Raw genomic sequence first — 22,060 nt, forward strand, 5'->3', positions numbered from 1 at the left:
CCAAGTACTCAACCACTCTGCCTTATATTTATTCCATGACTATTCTCATGGTGTGAAATTAATTTAAAAATTCTACTATTCCCTTGGGAGTAATAGTAATGTGCTTTCCAAATTATCTAATTTTCTGTGCAAAAACTCTTGTCAAGACTGGTTGGTCAGCTGATTACTTCAATCAAGTCATTGTTCTCCGTGCTGCAGACAGGCCAAATCAAGACCGTTGTTAGCAGGGAAGGAAAGACTTCTTTTTTTTTTTTTTTTTGGTTTTTGGGTCACACCCAGCAGTGGTCAGGGGTTACTCCTGGCTGTGTGCTCAGAAATAGCTCCTGGCAGGCATGGGGTACCATATGGGACACCGGGATTCGAACCAATCACCTTTGGTCCTGGATCGGCTGCTTGCAAGGCAAACACCGCTGTGCTATCTCTCCGGGCTCTGGAAGGAAAGACTTCTTAAGCATTCAATGGCTCAGTCCTCCTATAGAAAAGCTTCTTTCTGTTTTGTGGTAAATCATTTTTACTTAGAAATGAGCAGAGATAAGTTGGGAGAAACAATTGCCTGTACTGGGCATAGTGGCTGCATTACTGAAGAATGAGGCACTGGGGGAGGCAAAAGGGCACTTGATTACTCTTCAACAAGAAATGAGACACATGATCCACAAGTTCCAGAAGCTTCAGAAACCTACTATAGGAAAGCCTTGAAAGAGGATTCTAGAGATGTTTATCAACCACACTCAACTAGAGGAGCAAATCTGCAGAGGGACAGGATGGAATAGAAACATACAAATTTGCTCCATAAACTTCAACAACTCACCTTATCTCCCTGGGTCTTCAGTAAAAGGGACAAGTTTTAAAATGAGTGAAAGGATAACTATTGTAATCAGTAGACAAATAGAAGTCATTTTAGTTCATCTGGGCAAGGCTTTAATTTTCAGAAAGAGCATGGGATAGAAGGTATGGTACAGCCAAGAGACACAGGCATGAGGGGTCCAATTAGGGGTGACCCAGAGATAGGAGCAGGTGAAACCCAGGGGCATGTGCTTTGCATTTGCCAGGACCTAAGCTCAAATCCTGGCACAATATGAATCCCTCTGGCCCTCCCTTCTTACACCAGCACCACCAGATACAGCCAGTTTGATGGAAAATGGCCAGCAGCACCCAGAAGCCCCTTACACCAGGCTCCAGCTATAAAAACATTACAGTAAACACACGGCTCAAAATGAAAACAAAAAAACAACCATAAGCCATGAAATCAAATCCAGAAATAACACTTTCAGGTCAGCAGGGAATGCAAGCTGGCAGTGGCTGCTGCCAGAGCCACTTGACCCACTTGAAAGTCTAACAGAGCATCAGAGAGTATTTCAGATCTGGAGCTGAAAAGTCAAAAACAGTCAAGTACAGATAGGTCTTTCAGTAACCCCAGGATGTGCTCTGAGTTTGGTATCAATGAAGAGTTGAATCTCAGTTCCTACAAAGCCTTTTCAGGTTTCAGTGAAATGTCAAACACAGCTTATGCTGTACTGCCTCGTGGTTCTTGGTGGGTATCCCTGCCATAGCTCAGCAAATATACTTCCAGCAGTCTGACTTATTAAATTAGCTCAAAATTTTAAAATCAGAAAAATGGTACCCTCTTACATATCATGCCCAGATGAAGTATCAGTGGTCAAATGAACACCCAGCATGGAAGAGACCATCTTTCTGTAACCTTCTAGGGGCCTAGGATGAAAATATCACTACAAAACTGAATCATGTAAAAAACTTTGCATCCTGAATAAACCGTGTTTTAGGTGAATGGACCAGATGCTCTGCAGCTCCCTAGTGGAGACTCAATGCCTTCATAACTATGCACATTTATTAGGCTTTTCCTCTCTGACATTGCAGTCTTTGCAGGGGTAGGTGAGGATCAACTAGAACGGGATCCATAGTCCCTGTATTTGAGACAGGAAGGAAACCCTGAGTTCTATGAAAGGAAGATGGTCAGCTTAGAAGGCTACAGGAAAACATAGAATTAAGGCCATTCTAAGGCTGAGGTTCATAGTACATGTGGGAAGTTAAACATTATTTTCTTGGCTTATATAGGAATTCCCTGAACCTTTCTTGAGTTCTTTAGTGACCATTAACTCAATGGCAATTAAGTCAATCATCATCATTTCTCAGAGTACATAAACAGAAGAGTCAGGAATAGTCTTTAAAAAAAATCCTACAAAACCCAATTATTTCTTCTATTGTGCCTCAGAATGAAGCATTTTCCAGAAACTAGAAACTTAGACTTGAACTCTGAATGGTGAGCAAATCATATCAAGCAAAATATATGAAAACTGAAACCAGCTAATATTTTATGGGCAGCTGACAGGCCCAATTTGGGTCATACCCGGTGGTATTGTTTCTGATTCTGTGTTTGTGGGAATAAGTGGTGCTGGAGATTGAACCAGGCCTGGTAACATTCAAGGCAAGCACCTTAACCCTTGAAAAATCTTCCTCCAACCTCTAAAACCAGGTTATCAGTGGATAGCCATTCAAAGTGAGTGGTTTAAAGTCAAGGAGTTGAATATCAAAGTAGACATTAACTTACCATCATTTATGTGCACAGTGACAAGAAAAGACAAAGTAACTACAAATGGACTTCTGTGAAAGATTCCCAGAGTTTTAACAGGATAATAAAAACTAATCAGAAATAAAGACTTGAGACTAGAGACAGTACAGCAGATAAGGTGTTTGCCCTGCATACTTGCTTGCACAGTTCCCAGCACTCCCATACAGACCCTCCCATACAGACCCAAGCCCAGACAGGGGTAATCCCTGAGTGCCACCAAAAAGTGGTCCCAAAACTAAAGAAACAGAGAAAACTTGGAACTGAACTCTACATTAGAAAAGGAGATCTGGGACATTGGTGGTGGGAATGTTGCACCAGTGAAGGGGGGTGTTCTTTACATGACTGAAACCCAACTACAATCATATTTGTAATCAAGGTGTTTAAATAAAGATATTAATAAAAAAAAAGAATAAGTGAAGAATTAAAAAAAGAAAAGGCAATCATCTAAGTTATATAGGTTAAGGTATGAAATTCTGAAAGGATAGTTAAAGCAGCACAGCACAAGGGTTCTGGAAAGAAAGAGTAGGTCTGGCCTGAGAAAAAGCATCTACAATGGAAACAACCTGCAAGATGTGGATGACAGTGGCTAAATCAATATAAATGGTGCCGTGCACACTTGGATCTTCCCAACTAGTTGACATTTTAAACAGCTGGTTCCTCATCTCCCTTCTCCTTTTGAAAAGAAATGAACCCTAGGCTAGGCACACAAGGTCTAATGTTAGTGGAGACTGGTATTGGAAACGGTTGGGAAAGAGAAGGCATATACTAGAATGAAAAAAGCACCAGCTTATCTGGTGGAATTAGTAGAATCAATAGGGGCCTGGGAGGGAATCCACTCTTAAAACCAAATAAATTTCCCAGATTTTTGAAATGACCATGCTGATTTTTCCACAGGATGCTTCACAAAAGAACAGCATGTCAAGTCTATCATGGAAATGCTTGCACATGCAGGCTTTATATTTCCCTTTGGCTCAAGGGACAAAAACTAAACAACCAATCAAAATCCCCAACTACCTGAATCAGGCAAAAGCTGATATAATTGGGAAACCAATTCTGAATGGTAGCAGACATAAATACTGGAGAGAACTAAACTCATCTGCAGCTGTTGACTTGAGTAATGCTAAAATCTGAAAAAGTCTTAAATATAAATACTTCTAATTTCTCTAGTCGATCAGCAAGGCTTCTGCAGTTCAGAAAGATTAAGTGACTAATCTTTCAGGTTCTCTAAGTAAAGTGGGGCAGAGTTTAACCCCTTTCACTGTGCGTAAGGGTGAGATTGGGCTTACTAAAATAAATAAATAAATATATATAATAAATAATATATAAATAAATAAATACATATATAGATATATGTACACATACACACACACATTGAAAACCCTAAAGAGCCCACAGAAAAGCTCCTAGAAACAATAAACCAATACAGCAAAGTGGCAGCAAAGTTAATACTAAAATAAATACTATAGATAAATAAAATAACTAAGTATCTAACTTTGAAAACTGGGAAAGAGAACTTGTGAAAGTTATCTGATTTGACTCCATCTAAGTCCACTTGAGGTGAGAAGCCACTAATGAACTGAACTAATAAGTTGGGAAGATACAATGCACAAAGCCTCCTGAGAAAAATAAAAAACAAATCAAAACAAGAGAAAACAAACAAACAAACAAAAAAACCAGTTACTCTGTTCAGTCGAGTTGAGAGCACAAACACCAGAGGCCAGAGTAATTCAAGTCAGTAGGAAAGAGAATTCAAAATAAACAAACAAAAAAATCCCCCAAAACAATGAAGAGACAATAAATGTTAAGTTCTACAGGCTTTTTCAATCATCATATGATTTGCTCTCTAAGCTTGAGATACTAGGGTGGTATTTACAATGAACAGTTCTCAGGTCACAATGAGAAAGGCCAAATAACTTAGCCAGAGCCAGCTGTATGCAATGTGACACAGCTCCAGTGCAAGCCTTTCTGTCATTTTCCTCACTTTTGAAATACAATCTTTACCACTGGCTAGTCTTACTAAAAGATACACAACTTCTTTTAGAAACAGTTACTGATCAACACATACATGGCAGGAAATAAGGAAACATTTTACAAAGTATTTTTCACCCCTTGATTGCTTTCACTGCTGACATTTGTATCAGTTTCTCTAACTTCATCCTCGGAGGCAGAACATGAAAAAAAAAGCTCTTCACAGCCTACGAAACAGCACAACTGATCTGCAAGGTCTCTCTGGTCGACACCAAAGCAGACTGAACATCTAATTTCTTTGTGGGCCTGACTTAGGCCTGGATAGAAGTTTCACTTTAGGAGTAAATGAGAAAAAGGCAGGGTTCCTACAGAGGGCCCAATCTCAAGCTTCTGGATTTCATTTTTGGTCTTATGCCTCATTAAGAGGTATTTTGTACTTCCTACCCCATGATATCTGTTTTCTTGGAAAAGTTTTATGCAAAACTTTCAATTTATTCTTTATGTTTAGAGGAACACTCAAATTCTCAGCTTTTCTATATTTTGGGAAATGGAGAAAATTTTCTCTTGGTTCAACTCTCCTTCCCCTATAATCCAATACTCACTCAGAAATACAAAGTCTAAATATAGAGAACACTTCTGCTATTAGAAACATTTCTCATTACATAGCAACAAACTTTTAAAGTTTAATCATTAGCTTAAGGGGAGAGTAGAGGCTAAAAAAGAAACAATTTTAATACAAAAGTTAAAATTCTTGTTACTATTCAGATGGTAAAACTAGGAGCTACACTTCCATTTCTTATTGTTTCCCACTATGGGGAGATAAAACAAATCTGGAAATCTTGAAATTCTGGAATCCAATGATCTTGTCCAATCCTGTGTCTCTATAAACACGATGTGCACACAACAGTCTGAGCTGTTGAATTACCTGGCTGCACTTCAATACCCATAGAACTTACCCAGTGAATATAATCCGAATGTCTACTATTATTATATGCCAGATCTTCTTTTATAAAGCTTATATTCTAAATGCATATTATAGCTTGATGAAGGAATAACTATTAAAAGACCCAAGATTTTCAAACTGCTGCCTCAAATTAAAATTGGTATTTTGGGAAGCTGTCTACTCAAAACATGCTGAATATAAGGAGCATTAACTTTGAATGCTTCCTTTATCATCCAGTCCAGTGCCCTTAGAAAAACATTTTCAGGACTGGAAGAAAGTACAGTGGTTAGGTACATGCTGATCCACATTTGATCACTGGTACCACATTTACATTCCCAAGCTCACTGGGTATTTAATAAGTCTGGAAGTCCCTAAGCATCATCAGGTGTGGCTCTGGAGATCTTTCACTGCTGGGGTGATCCTGGCATTGCAGGCACCAAGTGGCGTTGCACTGTTGGGCCCTAGTATCAACGTCCCTGGGGAGACTATTGCCAGGAGTGGCCCCAGATCCCTTGGAACAACCTCTGAAAAAATTTATTTTAAACTGATACAGAAGAAACACTATCCTGTATCAGTGTTAGTTCTGTATTTTGGAAGAAGGTAAAAAGCTTTCAACTAAACATAAGAACCAGACTTTTCTGAACTCGTCTTTTATCTTTCTTTTAATTTTATTTTGGACCACATCCAGTGATGCTCAGGGGTTACTCCTGGCTCTGCACTCAGAAATCGCTCCTGGCTTGGCGACCCTATGGGATGCCAGGGCATCGAACTGCGATCTGTCCTGGGTCAGGCAAATGCCCTACAGCTGCACCATCACTCCGACCCCTCATCTTTAATCTTTTTTTTTTGGGGGGGGGTCACACCCAGCAGTGCTCAGGGGTTCCTCCTGGCTCTATGCTCAGAAATCGCTCCTGGCAGGCTCGGGGGACCACATGGAATGCCGGGATTCAAACCGCCGTCGTTCTGCATGAAAGGCAAACGCCCTACCTCCATGCCATCTCTCCGGCCCCTCATCTTTAATCTTTTAATAAACTATTTTGATTATAGTCATAACTTTATCGTATGAGGGTGTATCATCATGGCAAACTGGCTTCCAATGTGAATGGACACTTTATTCACATGAGGCCCTGAATTATATATATCAATGGATTATCTCATCTTCATTCTAAGCTCCTATAATGCACACAACAGTCTGCTTTATTCCTGTACATACGAGAACTAAATAATCAAATTAGATTCTCTCATTGCCTACTTTCTGCCAACAACTATAACAGAAAAACATTTTTCTGAATATTATGCTCTGTAACTAGTGAATACCAACGATAAACTTTTCTCAATTTACAGAACTTCCCTATGACCAATTCAGACTATAAGACATTGTCTTACGAAATTTCCGGTCAAAATATATCAATATCGGGCCCTAGTATTAGTACTGAACTTTATCTAAGTAATGTGATGGTTGAGAGCATAAGCACTGAGTCAGAGAAACTGGAAATGATTAGGAGGAGCTACCAATGACTAGGTTGGAGTGTCTTATTTCCTCACCTGCAACATAACTCATAGGGTTGTGTGAAGTTTAAGGTTGATTGCTCAGTTCCCTGCATATAGTAATTGCTAAATAAATGGCAGCAGTTGGTTTAAATTCCATTTTTAATATGGGATGCTGGAGATGGAGATGGAGCTCCGGTTGGCTGCATACAAGGCAAAAGCTCTATCTGCTGTGCTATCATTTTTATTTCAATAAAGTATGGTCATCCGGCCAAAAAAAAAATTCCATTTTTAAACAAAATATCTCTTCATCTATTATATGTGTTTTGATGTTCCTCTTCTAATACATGTGCTAAAGATGAATAAATATTTGCTCAGTAAGTGAACTGAATCTTCATTTTTACTCTTTGGCATGGTGAAAGATCTTACTCAAGAATCTCTGTTAAACTACACACAAAATCCAGTAACATTTTCTATCATAACCAAAATCCAGTTATTATCCAATTTGTTTGAGACTTGTGAGAAGTCCAAAATGTTCCAGCAAAGGAAATAGCCAGCATGAAAGTATCCTGTTGGCAATGTTATGCTGCCAACATTTGATAATGCTGCTCTTCTGGAAAGTCAGACAACTGGCTTATCTCTCTGTCCCCTCACTTCGTAATGGTCCCATTTCTTTCTATAACCCAGTATAAAGAGGCAAATGAAAGTATAGCTTTTCACCACACTGGCTTATATCGCTTCTATTTAGTGATAACAGTATTAATACAGGGAGAACAAACTTTTTCTGGTAAGGATCAGCTAATAAATATTTTAGGTTTCATGCAACTAAATGAATTTGTCATCAACAGCTCATCCACTGTTAAGGTGTATTATTCCAACAAAATTGTATAGATATTTAATTAAACCTCAATAAAGCTGCCATAAATGAGAAAAAAGTTCTTAAGAATGCAAATTTGGGGGCCGGCAAGGTGGCACTAGAGGTAAGGTGTCTGCCTCGCAAGCGCTAGCTAAGGAAAGATCCTGACTGAGGTTCGATCCCCCAGCGTCCCATATGGTCCCCCCAAGCCAGGGGCAATTTCTGAGTGCTTAGCCAGGAGTAACCCCTGAGCATCAAATGGGTGTGGCCCGAAAAACCAAAAAAAAAGGCAACACAAATTTGAATTTAACTTACTATTCAAATTTTAGAAAATAGTTTTTATTGGTATCATTTCTTTTTTTTAAATAAAATCTTTATTTAAGCACCATAATTACAAACATGATTGTAGTTGAGTTTCAGTCATAATTAGAACACCCCCCCCCTTCATCAGTGCAACCTTCTCACCACCAATGCCCATTTTCTTATTCCCAACCACTTAAATTGCAAAGTACACTTTTAATTCACATAATTACTATATGGGTGTTAAGTTCTTGGCATTTTCTGGTAGAAAATAGTAAAGCAAAGGTTCTACATTTTTTTTGTTGTTTGTTTTTGGTATTTTGGCTCACACCCGGCAGTGTTCAGGGGTTACTCCTGGCTCTAATCTCAGAAATCGCTCCTGGCAGGCTCAGGGAACCATATGGGATGCCGGGTTTCAAACCACCGTCCTTCTGCACGCAAGGCAAATGCCTTACCTCCATGCTGTCTCTCTGACCCCGTTTCTATGATTTTTTTTATCATAAATTAAGCTTATCCCAGTCAACCAATACATTGTCCTAAAATGTTCTCAAAACCCAACTAGCTTACTAATCTTAGCTCTACAGATTTAATATAATATTTTAATTCATTTCTTGGTACATAAGATATCTACTTTCATTAGGTCATAAACTAACAAAATACTAACCCATACACAGTACTTTAAATAATGCACTCAATGGTTTATTTAACTGTAACAACACAAATAATAGTATATTATTCAATTTTATATCTCCATTTTGCAAAACACTGAGTTGAAACCTTGTTACCTGGTTTTCACAAATACCTCTACCATGTACAGAGCATTAGTACTCCCCAACTTTGCTTCTTTCAATGTGGAAGGTCAAGGATCTCAACACTGTAGGCAAATGACAGAACACGGCCCTATCTTGATTAGCTCTTTAAAAATACTTACCATCGTGAATGAAGGCTGCAGTTCATTTAAAAATTATCTGTAGATTAATTTATTGAACTATAGATTAAGTCATGTAATTCATAATTTTCAAGGAATTTGTTCTTACTCAGTAGCAGTCAAGTCCTAAAGACTATTAAAGTCCATTACAGACCTTTCAAGCATTGAAATATTATTTCAACAAGGCTTAGAAATAGTTCCGCATCTAGCTAATTCCCTGGCAGATACAATATAGAATTGTAAACACTATATCTTCTAAATATTCACTAAGAATTAATAACTTCACAAAGTACTTAAAATATATATATTCATGTTATACTACACTGTTCTACAGACCAACTACTAAAAAATAAATAAAGGTATAGCACAGGGTGAAAATTTCCAAAGTGAAATGCACACTTTTTCAAAAGCAAAAAAGTGAAAAATGGATCTAAATTCACAAAGATGCTTTACATGTGTGTAAATTAAAAATAGATAAGAATGTACATTTGTTCAAGTCTGAACATAATGAATTTGAAATAAGATGTTATATAAACTACTACTCTTTAAAAAAAAAATGACTCCTAAGACAATCATGAACTTAGATAACAAAAGTTAGACCAGCTGCCTTTTTCTCAACAACTCTATCTCTATGATTGTAATCAATAATAGCCTTATATTTTATATTCTGTAAGTATAAGACAAAAATTCTATTTTATGTCATATGGAAAATTAGAAACATTGTTTTGAAAATCAGCATATTAAATCTTGAATATGAGTACAATATCTTATATAAAAAGTCCAAATATATGAAGTATAAATATCCTGCTGCTGGATATATAATGTATTTATTTTAAGTCTTATTAAGATATTCTAATTGATCCATATCTTGAACAACTATAATGACATACATGCCCAATATATGTATACCTTATATCTCATTGTCCTAGTGACCTGGAGTTATAATTTTCTTCTTTGCTAAAAAAGTGGGGATAGAAGACAAATTCACACTAAAAACTACCTTTTATTTTTATCTGCATTTACTTTTCAAAAAAAAAAAGTTTAGGTTTTAAAAATTGGTCTTAGGGGTTGGAACAATAGTACAATTGGTAGAGTATTTGTATTGCATAAGGTCAAACCAGGTTCAACCCCCTGTAATCCCAGATGGTGTCCAGAACCTGCCAGAACTGATTTCTGAGCAGAGAGCCAGAAGTAACCCTTGAGTACAATGGGATGTGGCCCCCAACAAACCCTCAACAAAGGGTCTCACCCTTGGCTATGTTCCTTACATATGAGATCTAAAGCCACTGTAATTGATTTACCAAAAGAAACAGAATTTAAGATCTCAAGTTTTCAAAATTTGTGAGGATAAAAAACATTTACAAAACATTTTAAATGACAAAAATAGGAAAAGATAGTACAGCAAATAAGGTGTTTGCTTGCTTTCAATGCAGTCAACCCAGTTAATCTCTGGTACTCCATGAGTCCCACCAGAAGTCATTCTTTTTTGTTTTGGGGCCATACCCTGTGGCACTCAGGCGTTACTTCTGGCTCTGCTTTCAGAAATCATTCCTGGAAGGCTCTAGGGACCATATGGAATGCCAGGGATCAAACCCAGATCAGCCATGTGCAAGGCAAACATCCTACCCAATGTGCCCAGTCCCCAGAAGTCTTTCTTGAGCACAGAGCCAAGAATAATCCATAAGCACTGCTAGGTGTGGCTCCAAAACAAAATAAAAAACACTATTAAACTATTAGCTTCCAAACAGATTGAATGATAGTTCCATTTACACTATCAAATCTATTTTACTTATTTCCAAATAACTGAGTCCAACAAACTCTGTCCATTTCTTAACTTTTTCCAGATTTGCTGAGATTTTGTTACAAATAAACTTTTAATTTTGAGGGTTTTATGGCTTAAAATATTTTAATGGATCTTTTGGATATACCAAAGTGAAATCATAACTGATATGCTTGTCTCTCCAAATTTACAGATTAATTTTGCCTAAGATAACACCTACTATTCACAGTAAATCTTGAGTTTTAAGCTAGGATCTGATACTACTAATTTCCCCCCTCCACCTACTGAACAATAGTTGCACGGTATACAGGCAATTCAGCTACTCTATGTAGAATTCACTGAGAATCAAACATTAATTGGGAAGATTATTTCATAATAGTTTCCCCTCCCCTGCCTTTATTTTATAATCTTATGCAGTGTCTATCTCTTTGTGGAACAGTTTATTTTGTCAGATTGAAGTTAATTTCTATTAATCATGTTCTGATCCTTAAAAAAATAGATCCAAACTCACACTTATGAATGCACCACATTTTTAAAACCACAGAAAGGAAAGAAAATTCTACAATATGCAAATTAGAAAATTTTAAATTATTTCAAAATGAATCAATTGCCATACCATGAAAATGTTCTTGTTGACCTCTACCTGGGATTACCTGCCTCCTGAATAATGGACCTTTTCCACACTTCATGCTAAGTATAGGGAAGTCTCACACTTTTTCCATAGTTTAAATTTTCTCATTTTAAAATTTTCTAATGAGGGCATGGAAACTCTTATAAATGTAGGTCCATGTATAATTTAAACATGTTTTACAATGCAATTTTACAGTATACTCATTTGTCCAGTTGCTCATTCATTTTTAAATATTTATTGCCACTGCATACCTGCAGTGGTGCAGATAGTAAAATATAGTCATGAACAAAACTGAAGCCAACGCCTGCCCTCATGGAGCTTACATTCTAGTTCTCCAGAAAGAGATCTCCAACTGAAATAAGTCCTCAAAATGCAAGAGGAATGCTTTCTGAAAGAATTCATGATTCTGCTACCTCAAAGGAGCAAATGCTCCTTTACATAAATGTATACAGTGAATGCTACATTTAACATTTGTAGTGGTTTACTTTTATAAGTTAAATATAGTACCCTGTTAAATATATTAATTTCATTGAATTTTAATGAATATTCACTCCTCAACTTATACTTAACTCATTTTCTTGATAATTTATAAGAGTTCCTTGCAAATAGGGAAACCCTTTAAAATTTTTTTATTTAATTGATAATCAATAAGTACCCATAAAGTGGTGGTTCTTTATAAGAGCAATTCTTTGCTATAAAGGGCTTTATAATTATGGAAATCTTTACCATCTCTGGCTCTATATGACTGTTGACTGAGTTTTTGACTGAGGATGTTCAAACTCAAAGCAATGTTTTTTTTTTTTTTTTTTTTTTTTTTTTTTTTTTTTTTTGGTTTTTGGGCCACACCCGGCAGTGCTCAGGGGTTACTCCTGGCTGTCTGCTCAGAAATAGCTCCTGGCAGGCACGGGGGACCATATGGGACACCGGGATTCGAACCAAACACCTTTGGTCCTGGATCGGCTGCTTGCAAGGCAAACACCGCTGTGCTATCTCTCCGGGCCCTCAAAGCAATGTTTAATATTTGCCTGATGCTGTCTTTCCTTCTTATTGTCTATTAATTAACTGATGCATCAGTATCTGGTAAAGGCTATCATAGGAAGTCACCCATCCTTATGGCAGAAATCACAGCTAATTTTTACCTGACAAAGCTCTCAACTCAGTTATCACTCAGGCACTCTAGACCCCTAATTCCTGCCTTTCCCTTTGCTTTTCCTACCAAAATTCTTGAATGCTTTTTATTTTACAACGGATAGGCTACAACTCTGGTCAAGTTTTTTGGTATTTCATCTTTTCTTGTGCTTCTCCCTCTCCATGTCACAGTCAACGATAATGTTTTCCAATGCTTTCCACCCTTCTTCAGTCTTACCCATTGCCACAGCAGAGGTGTCTGAATATGTCACCAAGCTAGGAATTAGGAAACCAACTTTGCTTTGCACAGAAGGATACAGAAAGATTCAAGCATTTTAGAGGTGTCGCTTTGTATATGATTTCTGCTTTTTTAGGTCTCTGATTCAACGAATATCTATTATTGAGTGTCTATTGGGTTTGTGAGGCTGTTACACAGTTGGTTTCCTTAAATGGAAATATGCCAACGGAGTGATAAATTTCTGGCCTATATGCCATAGTCTTCAGCTTAATTTTATTTGACCCCAAAAGAAGGTATCAAAAAATGTTATCTTCTAAAGCTGGTCTTTAGAAGTCCTTAGAAACAGTAAGAGTGGAAGCAAAATACTATGAAAGGAGAAGGTCTGTCTTTTTTATTACTGTATATTATACCTCTCATTGTCTCTACCTCTCAATTTATGTTAATTCTTCTTCATTCTGCCCCCTTTCCTTTATAGCCAAAACAGAGGCAGTGAACTGCCTGAACTGTATTCCCATTTTCAATTAAAAATAGACATCAGCTGAACACTTTATATTTTACTGAAACAAACAAAAACCTTTTGTTCCACTTGCTTTTTTTGGGGGGGTAGGGGGGTGGAAAGGTGTACCTACAGTTCTTTAAATTCCTTAAGAAGCTGCACTCATCAAACTGAAAATTTATTTTAGTAAACATGAATGTTGTTTTAAAATGTAGAATAAATGTATAATTCAAGAATCTACAAAAAATGGAATACAATCTAAATTCATAAGGCATAAATGTAAAAGAAAATAGTGAATGGAGAAAGCAAATTTTAAAAAAATCTACCCAGGTACAAGTAAAATGAAAAGAAATTCATTCAAAGAAATGTTTATCATTTATCATTTTTATACACCAAATATAAGCATTTACCACACCTAAGAACTGTTTTCATGCAGTTTATCACAAAATTACTTTATATTTTCCATTTTACATTTTTTCTCTTCCAATAGTTGCTATGTACTGTAAATTATTCAAACACTGAATTTCCCCAAATTAAATATTTTCCTAAAAATACCATTACAGAAAATATCACAGCATCTTTACTTCCCCACACAAAAAACTATAAATAATAGTTATAAGTTATTCTTTATTTGTCATCTTTCTACAGAAATAATCAGGATTTACCCTTACCAAAAAATTACACACATTATAAATACAAATTTTAGTAGACTACTTATCACCAGACTGTTCTGTTTCAAGTATTTCTAGAACATGGTATCACAAATTTAATCATTATTTCAAAACAATCATTTATTAACAAAAAAGCACAAAGAATTACAAACGGACAGTCTATTTAACCCTGTTATAACCCACCTATCTCCCTTCCTGCCTAGGGCATGACCTTCTTGACCTAAGTGAACAGCTAGAATACTCTTTTTTCCAACAAGCTTTCTTTCCAATAAGCTCAAATACCCCTCAATAAATAATTGTTTCATTTTTATTTGGGGGAAGAGGTTGGACCACAGTCAGAGATGCTCATGGGATACTGCCAGCTCTGTGCTCAGGGGTCACGCCTGATGTGCTTGGGTAACCTTACATGATGCCTGAGATTGAACTGGAGTCAATACATGCAAGGCAAATATCTTATGCCCTGTACAATCTCTCCAGACTTGAATCATTATGTTTTTAGGTTATCCAGTCATTATGACTTAAAAAAACAAATCTATGAGTAGCCATAAATCTTTCCTTGTAACATATCATGTACTTATGATCGCCAACATCCAAAATCATGTTCGGACATAGAAAGTACATATAATTAGCATGTTTGCCTGAGTCAACAGGTAAAAAAACAACTTGTGAGATATCAAAAAGGATCATCATGTGCATTGACTAAAATCCCTCTAAGTCAAAGACATCTTTGAACTGGACTAACCTGAGATATATGAAAAACATTCGAGTAGTTGTGTTTTTAAACAAAAGCTACTCACATATATATTCTTACTGTCATTCGTTTTTCTCCAAGAATGATTCTTTTTCTACTTACTTAATAAACCTATAGTTTGGTAAATGGTTCAGCTAAGAATGCCTAATAGGAGCTTTCTGCTATGGTTTATCAAGACAAAATATGCAGAATCATTTATTGACATTCCTAAAAACCTTATGTAATACTTATTTTATTTTTTTTTTTTTTGGATAAGTTTTAGCCTCTTGATTTGTGAAGGGAGTTTTTGTTTTTGTTTTCAAAACTTACCACTTTATTTACTCTCCCAGTGGCATAAAGAACATGAATTCAAACTTATACTAGGCTGGAGTAATAGCAGCAACTCATTTATTGGGAGCTGAAAAATTCAGATGACCACTCACTAAACATAAAATCATTATTCCACAAAGATTTTATTCACATCAAACTTGCACAGTAGCAAAAAAATAATAATAAAAAATTAAAACATAACTAAGCCACATATCCAAGAACAATATACAATAGAGATTTGAGTTTCTCAACGGCATTGGAAGAAATTTCCATAAATAACATTTACATTCTAGTGGTATTTCTTTCAAGGTATCTAAATCTTCACAGTGCTATAAGTGATTTTTATCAGAAAACATGCAAAAAAGTGCAACATAATAATTCATATTAATGACACAAAAAAAAGCACGCCAGTAATTTGTCATTCCAGCACGGTCATGCCATTCTATGTTCTAAAGACAAACGAGTAAGCCCCCAAATCCGGGTCCCATTCATTCTTCAATTACGCCTTTAGTCAGTCTGCTTTATTATATTCAAGCAGTCATTGTTAGTGCTCTTCACCACGACTTTCAGGATGACGCGACTCCCTGCCTGCTGGCTGTCAGGACTGGGGGGCGCCCCTCTCCCAGACTCACCTTCTTCCGGATGTCTTCATCATTTGCTCCGAGGGAGGCATAGAGCTTGAATGCAGCCTGGCGTAGTTCATGAGCATGTTTTAAGTCATGATCAAGCTAGGGGAGGAAAGAAAGACGTATTTCAACTCACTCCATAAATGAAACTTTCAGCATAACTAACTGGTAATGCAGAAGAATGTCTAATAATGATTAACATAGCAGCACAATCACCAAATGTCTGGGGGGGGGGGGTTTGCTCACATATAACTAAGACCTTGCTGGGTTTTTCTTTGTGTTGTTGTTGTTGTTTTGGGGTTTCACCCAAAAACGGTGTTCAGGAGTTACTCCGGGCTCTTTGCTCAGAAATCGCTCCTACCAGGCTCGGGGGACCATATGGGATGCTGGGATTTGAACCACTGTCTGTCAGCTGCATGCAAGGCAAACACCCTACTGTGCTATCTATCTGGCCCTGAGATCTTGCTATTTTTTTAAACAAGAACTAAAATGCTTGCAGCCTACTTTGTCTGTAGGTGAGCACACTTGATACTAGTACATAAAATTCTTTGTGAACCTCTAGTCCTAAAAATTCAGAGTCCTAGATGATACCATTAGTAGATCTGATGCTAGTCCCAGCTATCTGAAATGTGTTTATTAAAACAAAAAAAGAGGCACTCTGACTTTTTAGTCCAGAATATAGCTAACAACATGAGTATAACCTGCAACAATATCTTTAGGTTTTCACAAACATATAGTGCTAGTTAAATTTTAGCATTTAAAAAGCTTTGAAAAATGAGAAACCTTTGTGAAAATCTCCAATAAACAATACAATACAGCATGATGACCTGACCGAGACTCTTTTAAATTTATTCAAAATTATGTTCAGAGTTTTAATATTTTTGGGTAATATTATTAAAATATTTGCTAGTATGAAACAATACTACTTTTCCAAATGCATAACTGGCTTCCTAGGCTATCAATTCTTCCACAGAACCAATTTATTACCAAATGAGCATGAAATAAAACATAATCATGTTCTCAGGACAGTGTCAGTAGTATGCAAGGTATATCAGTATTCATGGTGGTACTTGGTGGATAACATAGGATACAGGGAACTGAACCTAGGTCAGCAAGGTATTTACATGCAAAGTAAATGCTCTCCCTGCTGTACTATTGCTTCAGTCCCAAAAGACAACATTCTTAGGAACAAAGAGACTGCACAATAGGTAGGGTACTTGCCTTGCACACAGCAAATCCAGGTTAGATCCTGGGCATTTTATACTCCGGAACCTGCCAGGAGTAATTCCTGAGCATAGAGTCAGGAGTAACTCCTGGGCATTGCCCAATGTGGCCCCAAAACAAAAACAAACAAAAAAAGAGGCAACATTCTCTCTACCATACTTCCTTAAATTAAATCTAACAGAATACTTATGTCTTAGGCTTCAAGAAATCAATCAGAACATTATGAGATGTAAAAAAGTAGATCATTAAACTATTCTAGAGGATTATCCAACTACTCTATGGAATACATAGATTTTGAGAAAAAGCACAATTTTGTCCTTCTGATGGATCATTATCTAGACCTAAACTGTGTTTAGCTCTTACTAAGTCAGAGCAAAGCAGAGTATGAAACTAAAACCAAGAGGAAAATGACAGAAGTTAGAAGAAAATGCAATGACAGAGGTGAGTTGTGGGAAGCAAAACATAACTACTCAGTAATCCGGAAGAAAAGATTACCATCATGGACCAGAGCAATAGTAAAGCAGTTAAGGCACTTGTCTTGCACCCTGCAAACTGGGTTCAAGTCCTGGCACCCCATACATTCCCCTGAGCCCTACCAGGAGTGATCATCAATGCAGAACCAAGAGTAAGACCTGAATACTGCTAGATGGGGCAAAAGAGCCCCCTTCCCCAAAATTACCCTTTATATAAAAATGCAGATAGAGCAGCTTTTGATTCTAGGACATTGATGATGTCAGACATAATGTTAATAATACCCAGTACAGGATCTCAATGGATTCAATTTAATTATGGATGCAATTTTCTTCTTTTTTGATAATCTATTTAGTAAAAAAAATTCTGACAAAATTCATGAAACACAGTGTACTCATTAAACACTCAGTGCCAGAAAGAGGGAAGTTCGGGGTGGGTCAAGAGCTACCTTGTGGGGCCGGAGAGATAGCATGGAGGTAAGACATTTATTTGCCTTGCATGCAGAAGGATGGTGGTTCAAATCCCAGCTTCCCATATGGTCCCCGGAGCCTGCCAGGAACGATTTCTGACCAGAGAGCCAGGAGAACCCATGAGCATTGCTGGGTGTGACCCCCCCCCCCCCAAGAAAAAGAGCTGCCAAAATGACAAGTGCCTACAGGAGAATAAAAAAAAAATGGATCAAAAAAGTCAAACAATTTTGTTTTGAAGCCATACCCTGAGGTACTCAGGGTGACTCCTGGCTCTGCATTCAGAAATTACTCCTGGCAGGCAGGCTTTGGAGTCCATATGGGTGACTGAACCCAGGTCAACCACACACACACACACACACACACACACACACACACACACACACATACACACACACACACACAAACACACACACACACGCCCTATCTGCTGTGCTATAGCTTCACTCAACCCCCAATTTTTTGTATCCATAAAAAAAAATTTATGCTGAGTCTGGAGAGATAGCATGGAGGTAGGGCGTTTGCCTTACATGCAGAAGGACGGTGGTTCAAATTCCAGCATCCCATATGGTCCCCCATGCCTGCCAGGGGTGATTTCTGAGCGCAGAGCCAGGAGTAACCCGAGCACTGCCGGGTGTGACCCAAAACCCCCTCCCCCCCCAACTCACGCTACCAAAGATACAAGCTGATTTTATTTAAAAGGGTTTGTTTCATAGGTTCAGAGTAGTGAACAGTTGGCAGGCACGGGGGAAATATGGGACACCGGGATTCGAACCAACCACCTTTGGTCCTGGATCGGCTGCTTGCAAGGCAAACACCACTGTGCTATCTCTCCGGGCCCAAAAAAAGCCTTTCTAAAGGTCCCTCTTGAGATCTTCTGAAAAGGAAGAGAACATACCCTTTTAATGTCAGTGATGGCACTCACTGAGCTGGGGTACTTGAAATAATCGGCAAGCATGGCAATGAGGTGGTCAGTGATGCTGGCGATTCTCTGCAGTTCAACGTCTGGTTCGATCAGATAGGCAAGTGTCTCTGCTCCTTCAACTCTCTCTTCGAGTAACCTCTCCTTACTGCACATTCGAACCAAACAAGGCAGTGTCTGGAAGGCAGACAAAATAGTGATTTGGTTTTGTTAAGGGGAAATGCTTGAGAGAGAACAGTGACTAAATCAACTCAAAGGTTTTTATTGGGAAAGTATTTCTGATCACTGTTTCAAAAAAGATTTTCAGATAATAAAAAAGACATTTTTCATGTAAAAACAAAACCGAGGACTAATAATCTTACCAATAAAGCACATTCTACTTCAATCTTATGTCAATAAGACTGAAGATTTATTGTACACCTTTGTAAAAGATATTTAAGAATTCCTAATGAATCATATCTAATACTTCTGACCCATGCATGTATTTACTTTACTAAAAGAGACCCAGTTTTTCCTTCCTTAGTGAATAATATATATGGGGTAGGGTCAAAGAGATAAAACATTAAGTGAGGAACTTGCCCTGCAAGCAGCCAACCTGGGTTCAAAATCCCTAGCATTCCATATGATCCCAGCACTATACAAAGCCAAGAGTCACCCCTGACAACAATCCAGGTGTGGCCCCAAAACAACAAAACTATTCAGTGACCTTACATTTACTCAGATTCCCCTAGTCTCCTGAAATGCAAATGATGTGCATCAATCACAATTCCTAGCATTTCTTTTTTTATTTTGTTTTAGGAGCCACACCCGGAGGTACTGGGGAGGGGGGTTTACTCCTGGCTCTCTGCTCAGAAATAGCAAGCATGGGGGGACCATACGGGATGCTGGGATTTGAGTCACTGTTGGTCCTGGGTTGGCCGCTTTCGAGGCAAACACCCTACCACTGTGCTATCTCTCTGGCCCCACTTCCTATGATTTCTAAAGAAATCCCTCAAATTCATGACTGATACCATTTACAGCACCTATATTTATTTTTGAATTCCTCAAAAAAATCTTGTAATTAGTTAATCTTGTAATTAGATATATATCTATATCAAGTTTCCAATAAAAATAGCTCCTATATTTACTGTTTGAAGGTGATGATGAATCTACTTTAAAGAATAATGTGGAAGTAAAACATTATAGAAAATCTGCATAGAAAGAAAAATGATAAGGAAATGACCAAAGTTAAATATACTTTGTTTTTATTTCTCAGTTCCTGATTTATTTTCTGTTTTTTGCTTGTTTTTGTTTTTGTGTTTTTGAGGGGGCCATACCCAGTGCTGATCAAGGCTTTCTCCTTGCCTTGCTCTGCACTTAGGGGATCACTCCTGACAGGACTCTGGAAACCATATGGGGTGCGAGGATCAAACCTGGGTGTACGCATGCAAGGTAAGCACCCTGCTTGCTATACTACTGCTGGCTCCATCCTGGCTTATCTTTACCACAGATTTTAGCACTCTATAGTCCATTACTGGTTTCCTGTTAGGATAGTTTAGGCTTTTTAAGACAACTCCAGGTTTCCAAAAAGAAAGCTCTGTTATTATTTTCCTTTGAATCGCCTTTTCTTTGAAATATACTGTTATTATTATATGAGCAGGAATTATTGCCTCCATTTTCCTAATTAGGCTTCTGACCACCATAATGAGGGATATGCCCAGGGTTACATTTTGCGGTGGAAAATCAGTTTGCGGTGGAGTGTTAGAATCCTTTTCACTTAGTGGGTTTTTTTCAGTTGCATATGGTATATCAAAATGATGCTGACCATGTATTATTTACTCATAGTTTCCTTTCATTTTCCCAATTATTACTAACTTCTGTCTATTTATTATCTACCATCAGAATGACATAAGTATTCTTTTTTTGGGGGCCACACCCGTTTGATGCTCAGGGGTTACTCCTGGCTAAGCACCCAGAAATTGCCCCTGGCTTGGGGGTACCATATGGGATGCCGGGGGGATCGAACTGCGGTCCTTCCTTGGCTAGCGCTTGCAAGGCAGACACCTTATCTCTAGCGCCACCTCGCTGGCCCCTGACATAAGTATTTATCTGTAGAATGAATAAACTGCCTACCTATAAAATCTCTTACAAACCTATTAATCAAAAATTAGAATTTCCTTTCAGGGGCTAGAGCAATAGTACAGCAAGTATGGTGGGTGTGTGCCTTACACAAGGTCAACTGAGGTTCAACTCCCAGAATCCCATATGGTTCCTTGAGTACCTCTAAAATTAATTCCTGAGTGCAGAGTCAGGAATCCCTGAGTAATACCTGATCACCAGCAGGCCATGTTTCTAATTCTTTTACCATTCCTAATAATCATAAACCTGAAAAAGCCATAAGAAAAGAATTCATAGTGGCTTTTAAAACACACTAAAAGCAAATTTTTAAAGCTAGAAGGCAGCCCATGCTTTAAAAAAAAGCATGGTGACTTATTGTACTATATAGACATTTAACAGTCATAAATGTGTGACAGACACTGGTATTCCAGTATTTATATCCTGTTCTTACATGACTAGATAACTTTCACAGTTTGAGAAAATCAATTTGCTTACCTTTAATACAATACAGTTGTCATCTGTCCGGATAGCTCCAGCTCTGCACATGTAAGTTAAACTGGAATAAGATGAGAGAAAGAAAATATTTCCTGGTGTTTTACATCTTCAAAAGAAAAATTACTTGTTTTTATGATGGGGGTTAGGGGAGAGAAAACCAGAACTTTCATTTATCTAGAGGGAAGAAGGTTCTGATTATCTTATATCTGAGATTTTATTGACTTAATATTAAAAAAATAAACAAACATAGGACAATATGCCACTTCTTTTTTCTGTTTGAGACTTTCCTCAATAAAAAAGAAAAATACACAAAAAATATAAACATTAATAAAGTAGAGTAAGTTTAAGCTTTAAGTAGGTTATGTTGATACCCAACCCCAATAGCAATAAACTGATTCCAGTATCTAAATTGTAAAGTTTACAGATTTAAAACAAACTGTGTTAATGCCAGAGACACCGAGAATCAATCAAAGGCTCAACCTTATTCTCCTAGTAGATTTTATTCCACTGAATAACAAATTGCCTTCACAATTAATTTTGGCTCTGAGTAAGAATAAGATTTGTACTCCTTAAGCAGTTACTGAATATTATGCATTTTAGAAATGTACTGAATTTCCTTTCTGAATTAGATTCCTTGACCAAGCTGGGAAGAGAACATCAACATCCATATTCTGGCTTTTTACA

At 37.4% G+C, this 22,060-nt stretch overlaps 1 protein-coding gene across 2 annotated transcripts in view; it reads right to left on the minus strand.

Annotated features, from left to right (window-relative positions):
* The window catches only part of ARMC8 (armadillo repeat containing 8), a 107,518-nt gene that overhangs the window by 27,148 nt on the left and 58,310 nt on the right, over positions 1 to 22,060 (minus strand). For both annotated transcript variants that reach the window (XM_049775962.1, XM_049775961.1), the window contains exons 10-12: positions 21,377 to 21,437; positions 18,761 to 18,961; positions 15,707 to 15,802 (exon numbers count right to left, since the gene is read on the minus strand). In XM_049775962.1, the coding sequence (XP_049631919.1) occupies positions 15,707 to 15,802; positions 18,761 to 18,961; positions 21,377 to 21,437 (358 nt within the window). The remainder of the gene's footprint in view (positions 1 to 15,706; positions 15,803 to 18,760; positions 18,962 to 21,376; positions 21,438 to 22,060) is intronic.

This window comes from Suncus etruscus, chromosome 6, assembly GCF_024139225.1.
Source record: "Suncus etruscus isolate mSunEtr1 chromosome 6, mSunEtr1.pri.cur, whole genome shotgun sequence".
NCBI classification, from domain to species: domain Eukaryota; kingdom Metazoa; phylum Chordata; class Mammalia; order Eulipotyphla; family Soricidae; genus Suncus; species Suncus etruscus.